Below are 16,169 nucleotides of genomic sequence, written 5' to 3'. Positions count from 1 at the left end.
ACACATGCACATTGGAGCTGAGCTAGGGTAATGGCTCACGTGCCAGCAAATATGGCTCTGGGTGCCACCTGTGGCACCCGTGTCATAGGTTCACCATCACGGCACTATTTGATTTACATCCAAGGATTCTGAAAAAGGCAAATGATATGATCTGCAAACTACTGAACAAAATCTTTTAGAGGTCCTGGAGCATAGGGGAAGTGCCAGAGACTGGAAGGAAAGAGCTGATGTGCAATTTTCAAATGGGAAAAAATGAAACCATGAAACTGCAGTCAAATCAATCTGACATTAATAACTGGGGAAATTGTGGAGAAGATAATCAAACAATTGATCTGCAAACACTAGTAGTGATGGATTTATGAGTACCTACAATGAAAAAGGTGATTACTAAAAACAGTCTGGATCTGTTAAAAACAAATTCTGCTTTATTGTCTTTGATAAAGTGACTAAATTAGTAGATCAAGGAAATGGTGTGGATATACTCTACTTAGACTTCGTTTAACAAAGAAGAGCATGGCTTACTTCTTAGTAAGATAAAAACAATAGATCAAAGCCTACCACTCAGTAAGATAGAACAATGTGATATAGACAGTACCACCACTGGGTGGATTTGTGGTTGACCAAGTGTATTCAGCATGTAGTCTTCAGTGGGGTTACATTTACTGTATATGGAGGGAAGTGTGCGGGGAGGATACATCAGATTCTATTTTGGAGCCAGTGATCTTCAACATCTTAAATGTTGATTAAATTAAATTTGCAGATGACAATAAACTGGGGGAAATTGCTATCACCATCCAACTCATAATTTAGAAGGAGCTTGACACACTTGAGCATTGGGTCCTATCCAATAGGATGCAGTTCAGTGATGGGAAAAGTAAGATTCCGCACAAGCAGAGAAAATCAAATCCACAGGTGCAAAATAGACAGTACTTAGCTCCACAGCAATAACTATGAGAAGGCTCTAGATATCCTCATGAACAAGTATGAGCCAGCAGTATGCTGCAGCCATCCCTAAAGCTAAAGTGATCTTATTAATTAAGGCCAATAATTAAAATCCTAGTGCTGCTCTATATTGTAGTAGTGAAACCATGTTTGGAATACTGCATCCACTTCTGGTCTTTATGACACAAAAAAACCTGTTGAGAACTTAGAAAAAGTGCAGAGAGGAGTAACAAACTATACAATAAATGAGGGGACTAGATATGTCTGGTCTAATGAAAAGAAAGATCAGGGGTGACATGATAACTGTCTTCCATTATTTGAGGAGCAATCATAGAAAAGAGTGAGTTGACTTATTCTCCAAAACACCTGAAGGCAGGACAAGAAATAATGGGCAGAAGCTAATTAAAAGAGATCCAACTAAGAAATTTCCTGTCAAAAAAATTAATGGAACAGCTTACCTCCCAGAGTTTGGGTGCTTCCTCACTGGAGGTTTTCAAGAAAGAATTGGATAATCATTTGTTTGGGATGATATAAGGAGTCTTGCCTTAGCAGGGAGTTGACCCCCAAACAGAAAAAAAAGACCCCCAAAGTTCTTTCCAGCCCCAAGATCCTATGTTTCTAAGCAATCTATTGCTAAAAATGTGAATCCTGGCTTGTCTATCAATCTTATAGATAATGGGAGGTGAGCAAAGGACATAGTCTTTATTTTTTAATGCAACATTTAATTATTGAGATGCCATAAGTAGAGATATAACTTTGCTAGTTATAACAAAGACATCCTATATCTGAAAGTCTAAACACTTGTACTCTGTCATGTCTGCCAATTAAATCTATTTCATATAATCCTAAACTACATGCAAAGAAATCTTGAAATTATATTTACTTCTTAGTAAATGCATAAATCTTGAAAATAGCATAGCTTTACTTGGATAATTGTTATTTTAAATGCATTTTATTTTTAATGTACTTTCTTTTAACAAATATTAATTAAATTATATTTTCAGTCAAAGTTTATGTCAGGCAGCATCATAACAGTCCACATATTCTGTGTTTAACAAATCATCTGAGAAATTCAGAATTGATCGACCCAATATTTGAATGGCATGGACCAAGTGGTGATTTGGTTACAGGTATTTTCCTCCAGTATTGCTTAATAGTATTTTCCTGTTTTTCATCTAAAACAAGAACAGAATGTCAATTTACATGTACTCTCTTGTATTAAACTAAATCTACGGGGTTTAATTTAATTTTAGTTATAATTAAACACAAATAAACCAAACTAATTGCTTTTAACAATGATGAGTAGTTCTTGACTAACAGTACTGAATGAATGAATGATGATTAGAACCAATTCTTGAATTCTGGCCATCTGAGTAGCTTCATGGTCGTGGGATCATGATCTAGGTATACGGCAGTTGATCCTTACAATCTAAGTTGTAGCTCCTCTCAGTCATGTGACCATCATTTGCAACCTTCTTTGTCAGTAAATTAGTAAAGAAATCTCCCCCATCTGCATACCCTTCCCCAGTCTCCCTGTATTTGTGCTGCATTGATAATTTGTGTATCTTACATCTAGATCCAACAAGATCCCTGCTCTGCATCTCCCTTATACTCTTGAGTACCCTCATGCACCATTATGCACCCCAATTCTTGTCTTCCTATCACCTGCCGTTTACCTGTCTGCTGACTTGCTTGCAAGCTGCTTGGGATTTGAAACTGCCTTAGAAATATAGAAGATTGACAGCAGAAAAAGACCTTATGGTCATCAAGTCTGCCCTTATACTATTTCCTGTATTTTATCTTAGGATGGATATATGTTTATCCCAGGCATGTTTAAATCCTGGTTGGCGAGAAGGAGTGAAGCAGCTGCAAGGAGGATCTCCTCCCTGGGTTTGCTTTTTTCCTCCGATCTGCGAGACCTTTCGGGGCACAGTTTGCTTGGAGGGCGACGTGGAGGATGAGGGATTATTCGGGTGCCGATTGCTAAAGGCGTTTTGCAATCGGTGCGAAGGACACCCTCTCTATCGGAGACCGGAGGCACCCGTCTCAGCTGTCACCAGTATGGCGGGTCTGAAACTCCAAGGAGCCACCACAGAGGGAAGCAAGTGAGAAATACAGATCTTTCCAAAAATTCCTTAAGATTATACTATGTACTGAATTTGGTAGAATTTATTAGAACATCCTTTTTTTTTTTAGTATGAAAAGCATAAAATTACTTTAATCTTTAAATAGACTGCCCTGACAGGAGATCAAGAAAACATCGTAAAAATCAGTAAAAAGCGGCGACGGTGAAGTGGTGAAAGCCAGCAACCCATTTCGATCGGGGGCTGGGTAACCAGAATGTTCTGATCTTGGAAAGGAGTTAAAAATTTTTTTTCCCAAAGACAGTGTTTAACTCAGATTTTTGGAACCATAGAACTGCACAACATTGAAGCACATAGACATTGATTTTGTACTGTATGTGGAGTCGGGAATTGGACTCAAGATCCTGATAAATAGAGCGAGCAGAGGGAAATTCCTTTACCCTCCTCACACCTTTTTCCAGATTGCTGACAACTGTGGAATTTGAGAAAGAAGGATTTCGTGGGGATTGCTTACCTCTGAACATTAGAACGTTTAAAAACTTGGAAACCAGGCGAGAGAGCTGACAGAGGGAGAGGAGTGCCGAGATTTGTGACTTCTACTACGGAAAGCAGACGTTGAGAAGAAATAATTTGAGAGACCTTGAAGCAAGGAGCAGAGAAGCCCAGGGGAGAGCCAGAACAGAGACGTCATCATAGACTATTAAATAACCTCTAAGTGCCTAAGCAACAAGCAATAAGAAGAAAGAAGATACAACGCTCCCTGTATTTTACACGTTTGCCTATAATTTTCCTGTCTTTTTCTCACTTTCCTGATTACCTGTTATAATATATAATAATATATATAATATAGATATAGAGATATAAAATAGACAATAAGATTTAGAACTAGAATTGAAATTTAAAGTACATTATCCTTAGGAATATTTCAATTGTTGTTGTTTTTTCCCCCTTCTTTCCCTCTTAGTACCCTACATAGATAAGATAGAATTGTGACACCAATAGTTAAAGTAATTCAATTGTTTCATTTATTACTTTATTTTTAAAAGTATCTCAAGTGTTTTTCTTTGTATCTTTATTACTCTAGATTGGAATAAGATAGGAATAAGATAGGAAACTATAGAAGCATAGATTAAACTAGAACTACAAATATTGACAAGAATTAGAATTAAATTGTATAGAAAATAAGTTTATAAGTTTATAAGTTTATACCATTATAGTAGTTAAGATACTTACATTGTTATTTACATTGTTATTTGCAAAGGAACGTAGAATCATTTAATTAATTATAAACTAGAAAGCTGACCACAAAAAGTTAACTAGTGAATGAAATATAGCAAGAATTATTAATCTGCTTAAACATTTTTTCTTTCATCTCCCATGGTGATCTGGAATAGAATATTTACTATATTAGAAAAGCAAAATCAGATTATAAAAGAGATGGCCAGCTACCAACCCAAAGGTGGTAAAAAAACCACAACAACAATAAATACAGCTTCCCCTGCCTCTCAAAGGCAAATAGATGAGATGTTAAATGTAGAGAAGGAAAAAGAGAGTACATTATTGATGCAAAACATGAATAAAACTTTAACAGTAATGCAGGAGACCATGTTGAAACTGCAGGAACTGATTACAAATAATCATGTAGAACTCAAAACGGATATACGGAGATTAGAAAACCGACTGGAATCCGCACAAGCGGAAACACAAAAAAATGAGGAAAAAATAATGATAGTAGAAAAAAGGACAGAACAAAATGAAAAAAAAATGGAACAGGTCGATCAAAAACTCATAGAATCTCATAGAGAGCTCGAAAATTCATTGATCCAATTGGAATTAGAGAGATCATCCTATTTCTTAAGATTTCAAAATGTGGTAGAGGCAGAAAATGAAAATCTTGGGGAGATTATGACAACAATAATTGCAGGGATATTACAAACTAACAGAGAGGAAGTCATAAACGAATTAGACGAAATATTCAGAATTAATACTAATTATGCGAGAAGACACCGATTACCCAGGGAAATACATTTAAGATTCGCTAGAAAGATCACAAGAGACAGGGTATACGCAGCGTCTAGAGAAGGGAAAATGAAATATAAAGGTAGAGAGCTAAATATCCTGAAACAAATTCCCAGAAAGATTAGAAAATGAAGAAGAGAATATAGAAATTTAGCGTCCCTCCTGAACAAAAGAGAAATAACATTTAGATGGATTACTCCAGAGGGGATAATGGTAAAAATAGAAGGAAGGAGAGTAAAAGTCGACAATGCTGAAAAAGCACAAGAGATATACGAACGAATAACTGCCCTAGACTCCGAATTAGAAAGTGGAGATAGACTAGAATCAAGCAAGGAAGAGGATATAGAAACAGACGGACAAATAGACAGAAAGCAAGGACCAGAGGAAACAGAGAGAGGAAAGGAGAAGGAAGAAGGGGCTAAGACTAGATCACAAACGGCAGCGGCAGCAGATAAACAAAACTAGCTTTCTTGCTTTAACTTTTTTCCTCCCTAGGAGGAATACTTAACTAAATGCTTTCAGATATCAAACTGATTTCAATAAATATAAATGGCCTTAATAACAATTGTAAGAGAAAAAAGGTCTTTTCCAAACTCCTAAACCAGAAACTACAGATAATATGTTTGCAAGAAGTGCATATCAAATTAGCACATAAGAAATTCTTAGAATATACAAAATTAGGGGAATTACATGCTTCATTAGACGAAAATGAAAAAAAAGGGGGAGTGGCCACATATGTGAAGAAAGAACTAAAACCAAAAGAAATTAAAACGGATCTCAAAGGAAGATATACAATGACGGAAATTGAAATATTAGGGGGAAAAATATTACTGGTGAACATATACGCCCCGAATCAAGAGTTAAAACAATTTTATAAAAATATACATCAAATTTTGCTTGAAACTAACTATTTATTTATTTATTTATTTATTTTATTATTTGGATTTGTATGCCGCCCCTCTCCGAAGACTCGGGGCGGCTCACAACAAGTGACAAGCAATCCAATACATAATCCAATTAATTAAAATATTGAAAAATTTTAAAAAACCCATATACTAAGATACATACACACAAGCATACCATGTATAAATTCAACGTGCCCAGGGGGAGATGTTTAGTTTCCCCATGCCTGACGGCAAAGGTGGGTTTTGAGGAGTTTGCGGAAAGCAGGAAGAGTAGGGGCGGTTCTGATCTCCGGGGGGAGTTGGTTCCAGAGAGTCGGTGCCGCCACAGAGAAGGCTCTCCCCCTGGGGCCCGCCAACCGACATTGTTTAGTTGACGGGACCCGGAGGAGGCCCGCTCTGTGGGACCTAATCGGTCGCTGGGATTCGTGCGGCAGAAGGCGGTCTCGGAGATATTCTGGTCCGATGCCATGAAGGGCTTTAAAGGTCATAACCAACACTTTGAATTGTGACCGGAAATTGATCGGCAGCCAATGCAGACTGCGGAGTGATGGTGAAACATGGGCATACCTAGGTAAGCCCATGACTGCTCTCGCAGCTGCATTCTGCACGATCTGAAGTTTCCGAACACTTTTCAAAGGTAGCCCCATGTAGAGAGCATTACAGTAGTCGAACCTCGAGGTGATGAGGGCATGAGTGACTGTGAGCAATGAGTCCCGGTCCAGATAGAGCCGCAACTGGTGCACCAGGCGAACCTGGGCAAACGCCCCCCTCGCCACAGCTGAAAGGTGGTTCTCTAATGTGAGCTGTGGATCGAGGAGGATGCCCAAGTTGCGGACCCTCTCTGAGGGGGTCAATAATTCCCCCCCCAGGGTAATGGACGGACAGATGGGATTGTCCTTGGGAGGCAAAACCCACAGCCACTCCGTCTTATCCGGGTTGAGTTTGAGTCTAAACAAACCCTTTTTTTAATTGACTCACATAAACACAGCTACAAGAATTGCAATAGCGCAAACATGGAAGAACGAACAGACTCCCAATGTAAATTTAATAATAGACAAGATATATACATGTGCAGAAATGGACGAGATGACAAACCTACTTAAGGGAAACAGAATCAATGAAACTAAAAGCATGTGGAACAATTGGCACGAGTGGATTCAAAGGAAAAGATTTGTATAATTCTATACAAAATAGCAGTACAAACTTTAAAAAAATGAAAATACCATTTCAATGTTTTTACCATGTTTTGCATTGCATAGTATTAAGTTAATATTATCTATATAACAACTGTAACCGGTAAAAAAGTTGGATAAGACCTGTAAACTGTATAAACAAATTGTGATATATGTATCTATAAAACAATAAAAAGATTTGGGGGGGGGGAATTCAGTTACTGTGGATTTACCAATCATGTCTGCTGGAAGTTTGTTCCAAGCATCTACTACTCTTTCAGTAAAATAATATTTTCTCACGGTACTTCTAATCTTTCCCCCAACTAACCTCATATTGTGCCCCCTTGTTCTTGTGTTCATTTTCCTATTAAAAACACCTCTCCTGAACCTTATTTAACCCTTTAACATATTTCAATGTTTCGATCATGTCCCCCCTTTCCCTTCTGTCCTCCAGACTATACAGATTGAGTTCATTAAGTCTTTACTGATAAGTTTTATGCTTGAGACCTTCCATCATTTTTGTAGCCCAACTTTGGACCCATTCAATTTTATCAATATATTTTTGTGGTGAGGTCTCTAGAACTGAACACAGTATTCAAAATGTGGTCTCACCAGTGCTCTATACAGCGGGATCTCAATCTCTCTCTTCCTGCTTGTTATACCTGTACCTATGCAGTCAAGCATTCTACTTGCTTTCCCTAACGCCTGACTGCACTGTTCACCCATTTTGAGACTGTCAGAAATCACTACTCCTAAATCCTTCCTTTCTGAAGTTTTTGCTAACACAGAACTGCAAATACAATACTCAGACTGAGGATTCCTTTTACCCAAGTGCATTATTTTACATTTGGAAACATTAAACTGCAGTTTCCATTGCTTTGACTACTTATCTAGTAAAGCTAAATCATTTGCCATATTACAGATGCCTCCAGGAATATCAACCCTATTGCACACTTTAGAGCCATCGGCAAATAGGCAAATCTTCCCTACCAAACCTTCCCCTATGTCACTCACAAAGTTATTAAAAAGAATAGGACCCAGAACAGACCCTTGTGGCACACCGCTTGTAACCAGGCTCTGCTCAGAATACTCGCCATTAACAACAACCCTCTGATATCTATGCTTTAGCCAGCTGCAAATCCACTGAAATATCCAGGGATTAAGTCCAATCTTCAGTAACTTACCTATCAGCTCTTTATGTGGAACCATATCAAAGACTTTGCTGAAGTCCAGATACGCAATATCCACGGCACCACCTTCATCCAATACCTTTGTGACATAGTCAAAGAAATCAGTGAGATTAGTCTGACATGATTTGCCCTCAGTAAAGCCATGCTGGTTTGGGTCCAATAAGTTATTGGTTTTTAGGTGTTGATTTATCCTCTTTTTGAGTAGAGTCTCCATCATTTTAACTATAACTGATGTCAAGCTAACTGGCCTATAGTTACTAGCTTCTTCTCTGCTGCCCTTCTTGTGGATAGTCATAACACTGGCCATTCTCCAATCATCAGGAACATCTCCTGTTAAAAGGGATTGGTTAAACAAATCAATCAGGGGGGTAGCAATCACATATCTAAGTTCTTTAAGAACTCTGGGGTGCCTTATTTGTCTTTAATCGTTCAAGTTCTTCAAAGACATTGTCCTCTGAGATCACTGGAGCTGAATCCTATGCTATATCCACCCATAGTATATGGTAATATGCCTTCTGAGAAAACTGAAGTAGCTATTCAAATGGTTAGCGACCTCCTTATTCCCATCAATGTATGTACTATCTCCAGTACTAAGCTTTGTGATGCTGCAGTTTTTCTTCTTCCTATCACTAATATATCTGAAAAAGATTCTTCACAGATTTGGCAATTTCTTCCTCTTTTGAGGCTTTAGCAGCAGATATTATCTGTTTTGCCTCCTTCTGTCTCATTTTATACACCTCTCTGTCAGCTATACTTTCAGACTCTTTATACCTCCTATAGGCAGACTTTTTTTCATTGACTATAGTCCTTACATCATTACTAAACCAGAGTGGTTTCTTCTTCCTTTTACCTTTAGTTATTTGCCTTACATACAGTCCAGTGGCTTTTTAATACAGTCCACTGGGCACTTGCTCCTGCCATTTTATCCCTGCCCTTTAATTCATTATTTAAATATTCCCCTATTTTATTGAAATTTGTTTTTCTGAAATCCAATACTTTGGTTGTAGTATAGGATTGCCCACAATCCTATATCCTTATCTACTGCCTTGGTTGTGGGAAGCTGATAGGAAATTGCCTTACCAAACTACTATAGTTTTTGGTTAATAATGACAATCAGGACTGCAAACATTGCTATTGCTAAATTATATGGATGCAACTTTATGACCAAACCACTTAGCATTGGAAATTTCAATCCCCATTACCATTATAGTTGCAGGTTTTGATGTTCAAACTCCCCAATTTACTCAAAAAATAAAGACATTCCTTAGACCAAAAAAAATTATATTCTTCAATTTATATACAACAGAAAGTTTTGTTCATACACAATAGGATTTAACTTTGGCTATGTTATCTTGTGATCCTACTTGAAGAAATGTATCTCTTAATGAAAGTATAAGATTTTTATGCATGCAATCTTTTGTTTTGTGCTCTGACTTAATTAGGCAGAGCAAAAAACAGTCATATATCAACTATAGATGACTGGCTGATGGAACCTGGAGAAGGCAGACTCTGTGGGACCTGACTGGCCACTGGGATGTATGAGGCAGAAGACGATCCCATAACTAATCTGGTCCTGTCATAACCAACACTTTTAATTGTGTTTGGAGAGTATTGCCAGCCAGTGCAGCTCACAGAGTACTGTAGAGACATGGGCATGCCTTGGGAGGCCCATGGTCGCTTGCACAGCTGCATTCTGTACTACCTGCAGTCTCCAAACACTTCAAAGGTAGCCCCATGTAGAGAGCATTGGAGTAGTCAAAACTCAAGATCAGCGGTCCCCAAACTACAGCCCGCGGACCACATACGTCCTGCTGAGGCCATTTATCCAGCCCATGGGTGAGTGACAGGAGCATAGGATGCATCCGCATCCTGTGCTCCTGGCCACTGTTCTCTCTAGCAGCTAAGGGAGCTGAGTGTTGGAGTTGGGGCGGGGAGCGGCAAGGAAAGTGCGGGGAAGTCTTGCACCAGCGAAGGTTCATGTGCACCTGCACGCGCGAGCTCCCTGTTTCACTGCCAGCCCACCATGTACCTGGGGGGCTGGGGAGGCTGAGCACTCCACCGCGAACTTCAAAGAGGCTCGGCACCGGCCCATCCACAGCAGGTGGTGCCAGGGGATGCAGCAGTTCCCTCTCCTTCCCCATCGCCTGTGTCTATCGCTGGTGCCTCCTGGTGGAGGAGGTGGTGAGTCTCTGTGCCCGCTTGCTGAGGCACCTCCGAAGCCAGAGCAACAGTAGCGAGAATGTCCCCCTTGATCTCATCTCACCCAAGGTAAAGGAAGGCCTGCCGAAAGCTGAGCCGGGCACAACACACATACGTGTACACACCTGCCTCCTCCTCCTCTTTGAGTTGCCAGCTCCCGTTTTCTGAATGGGGATTGAATGGGAGTCCGGGGTCGGAAGGTGGAGACTTGTCGGGTGAGTCCTCCGCGGGGAGAGAAGAGGGAGGGTGATGGTTGTACAGTTGGGATTGTCCTTGAGAGGCAAAACCCACAGTTACTCCATCTATACACTCCGATGTATAGCTGAGCTCAGCTATATTCAACCCATGTCATCAGATTGTCTCATGCAGCGGTTTCATGTAGATATTAAACAGCAGGGGGGAGAGGACTGACCCCTCAAGAACCCCACAAAAAGGGACCTAGGAGTTGACCTCTGACCTCCTGCCAACACCGACTACAACCGACCGGAGAGGTAGGAGATGAACCACCATAAAACAGTGCCTCCCACTCCTAATCCCTGCAGCCGGTGCAGAAGGATACCATGGTCAATGATTTCAAACCCATTGAGAAGTCAAGAAGCACCAGGATTGACCCTATCCTGAGCCTGCCAGGGATAATCTGTCAATGTGACCAAAGCAGTTTCCATGCTGTAGCCGGGCCTGAAACCAGAGGGCCCAGATAATCAGCTGTAGACAGACTTGTTTTTTTTTTAATAAACTTTATTGGTTTTCTTAAAATTGACAAACATACAAACACACACTTAACATAAAATTGGGGTTGCCAATACCCCTCTTATTCTAGAAGTCAAATTGCAATACAGAAAAAGAATACATTATTAATATCTTAAGTCAACCTATTACTTTAAATGAAAAGAAGAAATTTTATGTTACCTTATTATAAAAGAAAAATAAACTTCGTATATAAGCAAAATACAAACACAAAGATTAAATCCTAACCATACTACTATTGTGCACACCTAGTATTCATTTTTACTTCTTCTTTTTCTCTATCCATATGTACACTTTATTCCAAATCACATAAAATTCAGATTCTTCTTGGTTATTTAACCGTCTTGTCATCAAATCCATTTCAGCGCAGTCTAATATTTTCTTGATAACCTCTTCCTCTTTGGGAATATCTTCCCTCTTCCAATTTTGCGCATATACTATCCTGGCCGCTGTCGTTATATGAATGACTAGATGTAAAATATCTTTCTCATATTTCTGTTTAGCTATACTTAATAAGTAAAATTCCGGAGTTTTTTCTGTCTCTTGCATTACTATTTCTTTTATTATTCTTTCTATCATTTTCCAATATATCTTAGCTTTGCTACAACTCCACCATTGATGATAATATGAACCTATTTCTTTTTTACACTTCCAACATAATGGGGACATATTAGGGAACATTTTTGCAATTCTACTTGGTGGGAGATGCCACCTATAGGACATCTTAATTTGATTTTCCTTTAACGATACCGACTTTGTCATTTTCCAATTAGAAGTCCAGACTCTTCCCATGTATCTAAATCAATTTCTCTGCCGATATTTCTACACCAACTTATCATGTTATCCTTTAAAGTTAAGTCTATATTTTTGTGACCAATCATATATTTATATGCTTTCCCAATTAATTTAGTCTGGTTTGTAGTTAATAAATTGCTTAAGAAATTTTTACTCTTATTAAAGACATAAACCTTACTGTCCCTCTGAAATTTAGACTGGATTTGAATTAATTGCCACCAATCCATTTTAATCCCTTCTTCCTGTAGTTTATTCCTTGATTTTAATTTCATTTGATCGTCTAGCAAATCTTTGTACCTTAATATTTTCATTTCCTGTATCGATTTGGGGTGAGTTATTGCTTCTAGTGGTGAAACCCAATCTGGAATAGTTAAAAAAAAGGGGTTTTTTGACATCTTTCCAAACTTCTAATAAATACTTATTGTGTGTCTTTTAAAATATGTATGTATTTTATCTTTATCATGCCATATAAAGACATGCCACCCAAGCATTAAATCGTAACCCTCCAAGGTTAATATTCTTTTATCCTCCAACACTATCCAATCTCTAATCCATGTTAGGGTGGCTGCCTGATAATATAATTTCCAATTTGGTAAGGCAAACCCTCCTCTTTCCTTAATATCCTCTAAAACAGAGGTCCCCAACCTTTTTTGCACCAGGGACCGGCTTTAAGCTAGACCAGTTTTCCATGGCCCGGTGGGGGGGGGGGGGAGAGCTAGCTGTCAGCGGCGCCGTAAAAGGGGCGATCAAGAGAGGAATGGGTGAATGAATGGACGGAGGGTGGGAAGGAAGGATGGAAAGAGGGAAGGGACAGGAACAAAAGAAGGGTGCAAAGGAAGCAAGGAAAGGTGTGAAAGGGGAGAGTAAGAGAGGAAGGAGTGAAAGAAGGGAATGAGGGAGGAAGGAAGGGAGGAAGGAAAAGGAAAGCAAGAAATGGAGGGAGGAAAGGAAGGAAAGAAAGAAAGAAAGAAAGAAAGAAAGGGGGAAGGGACAGGAACAGAGGAAGGAAGCAAGGAAACTTATGAAAGGGGAGAGTAAGGGAAGAAGGTAGGAAGGAGAAAGAAAAGAAGAAATAGAGGAAGGGAAGGTAAAAGAGAGAAAGAAAAAGAGCAAGAAAGAAAGCAAGAAAGAGAAAGAAAGAAAGGCAACTTCAAAGAAAGGCTCACTGAGCATCTCTCACTCTCTCTCTCTTTCTATCCCTCTTTCTTTCTTTCTCTTCCTTTCTCTCTCTCCTCTTCCTTTATCTCCTCTCTCTCTCCCTCTCTCTTTCTCTCCCCCTCTCTCCCCCTTTCCCTCTCTCCCTCTCTTGCTATCTCTCCCCCCTCTCCCTCTCTTTCTCCCTCTCCCTCTCTTTCTCTCTCTCCCCCCTCTCTCTTTCTCTCTCTCTCCCCCTCTTTCTCTCTCTTCTTCTCACTTTCTCTCTCTTGTTTTCTTTCTGTCTCTTTTGCTTTCTCTCTCTCTCACTCTTTCTTGTTTTCTTTCTCACGCTCTTTCTCTCTCTTGTTCTCTCTCTTGCTATCTCTTTCTCTCCCCCCCCTTTCTCACTCTCTCTTTCTCACTTTCTCTCTATCTTGCTGTCTGTTGCTCTCACTCACTCTCGTTCTCTCTCCATTCTTCTCAGCGATGACGCGCGCACGCCCTGCCCGCCTCACCTTTGCGAGAGCACTTTCGCCCCGGGCTCTCAGCAAGGGGGTTTGGAGGAGAGGCGGGGCCGGCGAAGGTGATATTGAATGTCGGGGGAGAACGGGCGGCTGCAAGCGCTCCCTATCCCCCTGCTAGCCCACTCGGAATATTCAAAATAAGAAAAGCCTTCGCCGGCAAAGGTTTTTCTTATTTTGAATATTCCGAGTGGGCTAGCAGGGAGATAGGGAGCGCGTGCAAATACCCGTTCTCCCCCGACATTCAATATCACCTTCGCCGGCCTCCGCTGAGGAAAGCCTTTGCCGGCATTTCCTCTCGTTGTCAAGGAGGCGCAGCGGCGGGCGGAGAGAGGGAAGGAGGGGGGGGGCAGCGGCGTCCCTCCTGGCCTTGGCGGGCCGCCCAACCCTCCCCACCTCCTGCAAACGCGGCGGGCGGCGGGGGGGAGAGCGAGGAGCCGGTTCCGGCGGGCGCGGGGCTTGGCTGGCTGGCGGGGGGAGCGCCGCTGGTGATGCGGAAAGGCCGAGGGGGCCCTGGCGCCGCGGACCGGCTGAAAAGCTCCAACGGCCCGGTCCCGGTCCGCGGACCGGCGGTTGGGGACCTCTGCTCTAAAATATTTATCTTTATTCTTGCTTTTTTTCCCTTGCCATAAAAACTTTCTAACTATTGTCGTTAGATTTTTTTTTAATTTCTCCCCTGGGTTTATTGGTATAACCTGGAACAGGAATAAAATATTCATCTTTATTGTGGCAATTCTTCCCATTTTTAAGTTGTTCAATATTTCTAAATCTCTTTTAATTTCTTCAATTAATTTCATATAATTATCATTTTTAAGGATATAGTTTTAGATGTTAACCATATTCCTAGATACTTAACTTTCTTAACAATTTTCATACCTGTTGTATTTTCAAGTTTTCTTTCTTGTAATTCCGTCATATTTTTAACTATAAATTGCGTTTTACTCTTATTTATTTTTAACCCTGCAAATTTACCATACTGTTCTATCGTCTGTATCAACATTGGAACTGCTGTAAATCGGATCCTCCGTACTGAATGTCAAATAATCTGCAAAAGCTTGCACTTTATATATTTCTTTCCCAATGGTCAGCCCTTTTATTTTTGGGTCTGCTCTTATTTTTATCAGTAAAACTTCCAGTGATAAAATAAACAATAAAGGTGAAATTAGGCAACCTTGGCGAACGCCTTTAAATATTTCAAGTTCTTCTTGTTGCTCATTGTTTAATATAATTTTTGTCATTTGTTTTGAATATATTGCATCAATCAAATTAACAAATTTTGTGCCAAATCTCATTTTATTTAATTGCATTTTTATGAAAGTCCAATTCACATTATCAAAGGCTTTTTTTTAGCGTCAAGAAACATTAGTGATACTGGCTTTCCAATATGTTGTTCATAATATTCTAATGTATTAATAATCGTTCTAAGATTATTTTTAATTTGTCTACCTGGAAAGAACCCATTTTGATCTTGGTGGATTTTCCCATTTAAAATCTTTTTAAGTCTAGCTGCATAAATAGAAGTAAATATTTTAGTCTACGTTTAATAATGATATGGGCCTATAATTTTTTATGTTTTCTTTATCTGTTCCTGATTTATGAATTAAAGTCATTAAAGATTCTAGCCATGATTTAGGAATTTTACCACTCATTCTACTTTCATTAAAAGTTTCCAACATATTATTTATTATTACATCACTATCTATTTTGTACCATTCTGCCGGTATAGCATCAGGCCCAGTAGCTTTGTTGTTTTTTTTGCTTTTTAATAGTTAATTGCAATTCTTCAATTGTTATTGGGCTATCTAGATTTTCCTGTTGTTCTTCGGTTAATTGTGGTAATTCTAGGGATTCTAGATAATTGAAAGTCTCATCTTCATTAGTATCCTCTTTTTTATATAATTCTTTATAAAATTCTTGTACTATTTTTGCCTTCTCTTCTATATTATGTTTAACCGTTCCATTTTCATCTACTAACTCTTTGATTAATTTTGATTGTCTATATTTCCTTAATTTATATGCAAGCCATCTTCCTGGTTTATTCACATGTTCAAACTAATGTTGTTTGGCTCTTTTAATCTTTTCTGCTAGCTGTCTTTGTTCTATAAGTTTGATTTTGTGCCTTTGCAATTCTATCTTTCCCTTAATTTCCTTATTTTTAACATTTTGTTGCGAAAACACCTCTAGTTGTTTTAATTCTGTCGTTAATTGTTCATATTGTAGCTTTTTTTCTTTATTTACCTTCGCTGTATAAGAAATTGTTAATCCTCTGATGTACGCCTTTGCTGTATCCCATAAGTTTTGAGGGGAGGTTTCTGAGTTTCTATTTTTCTTTTTCTATCCACTCCTTATATTGTGGATCTGTTATGACATTCCTATTCATTTGCCAATTTGGGTATTTCTTATTACTTTTCAAGTATACCACTAACGGGTTATGATCAGCCCATATATTTATGTCTAT

At 39.2% G+C, this 16,169-nt stretch overlaps 1 protein-coding gene across 6 annotated transcripts in view; it reads left to right on the top strand.

Moving 5' to 3' along the window:
• Positions 1 to 16,169, top strand: part of ZPBP (zona pellucida binding protein) — a 174,077-nt gene that overhangs the window by 22,627 nt on the left and 135,281 nt on the right. For 4 of the 6 annotated variants that reach the window (XM_070727176.1, XM_070727172.1, XM_070727174.1 and 1 more), the window contains exon 3: positions 1,947 to 2,072. The exons of the other annotated variants lie outside the window; for them this stretch is intronic. In XM_070727176.1, the coding sequence (XP_070583277.1) occupies positions 1,947 to 2,072 (126 nt within the window). The remainder of the gene's footprint in view (positions 1 to 1,946; positions 2,073 to 16,169) is intronic. 6 annotated transcript variants of the gene reach the window in all.

The sequence above is a fragment of the Erythrolamprus reginae genome, chromosome Z (genome assembly GCF_031021105.1).
Source record: "Erythrolamprus reginae isolate rEryReg1 chromosome Z, rEryReg1.hap1, whole genome shotgun sequence".
In the NCBI taxonomy this organism is placed as follows: Eukaryota; Metazoa; Chordata; class Lepidosauria; order Squamata; family Dipsadidae; genus Erythrolamprus; species Erythrolamprus reginae.
This window is presented reverse-complemented; position numbering and strand designations above follow the sequence as displayed.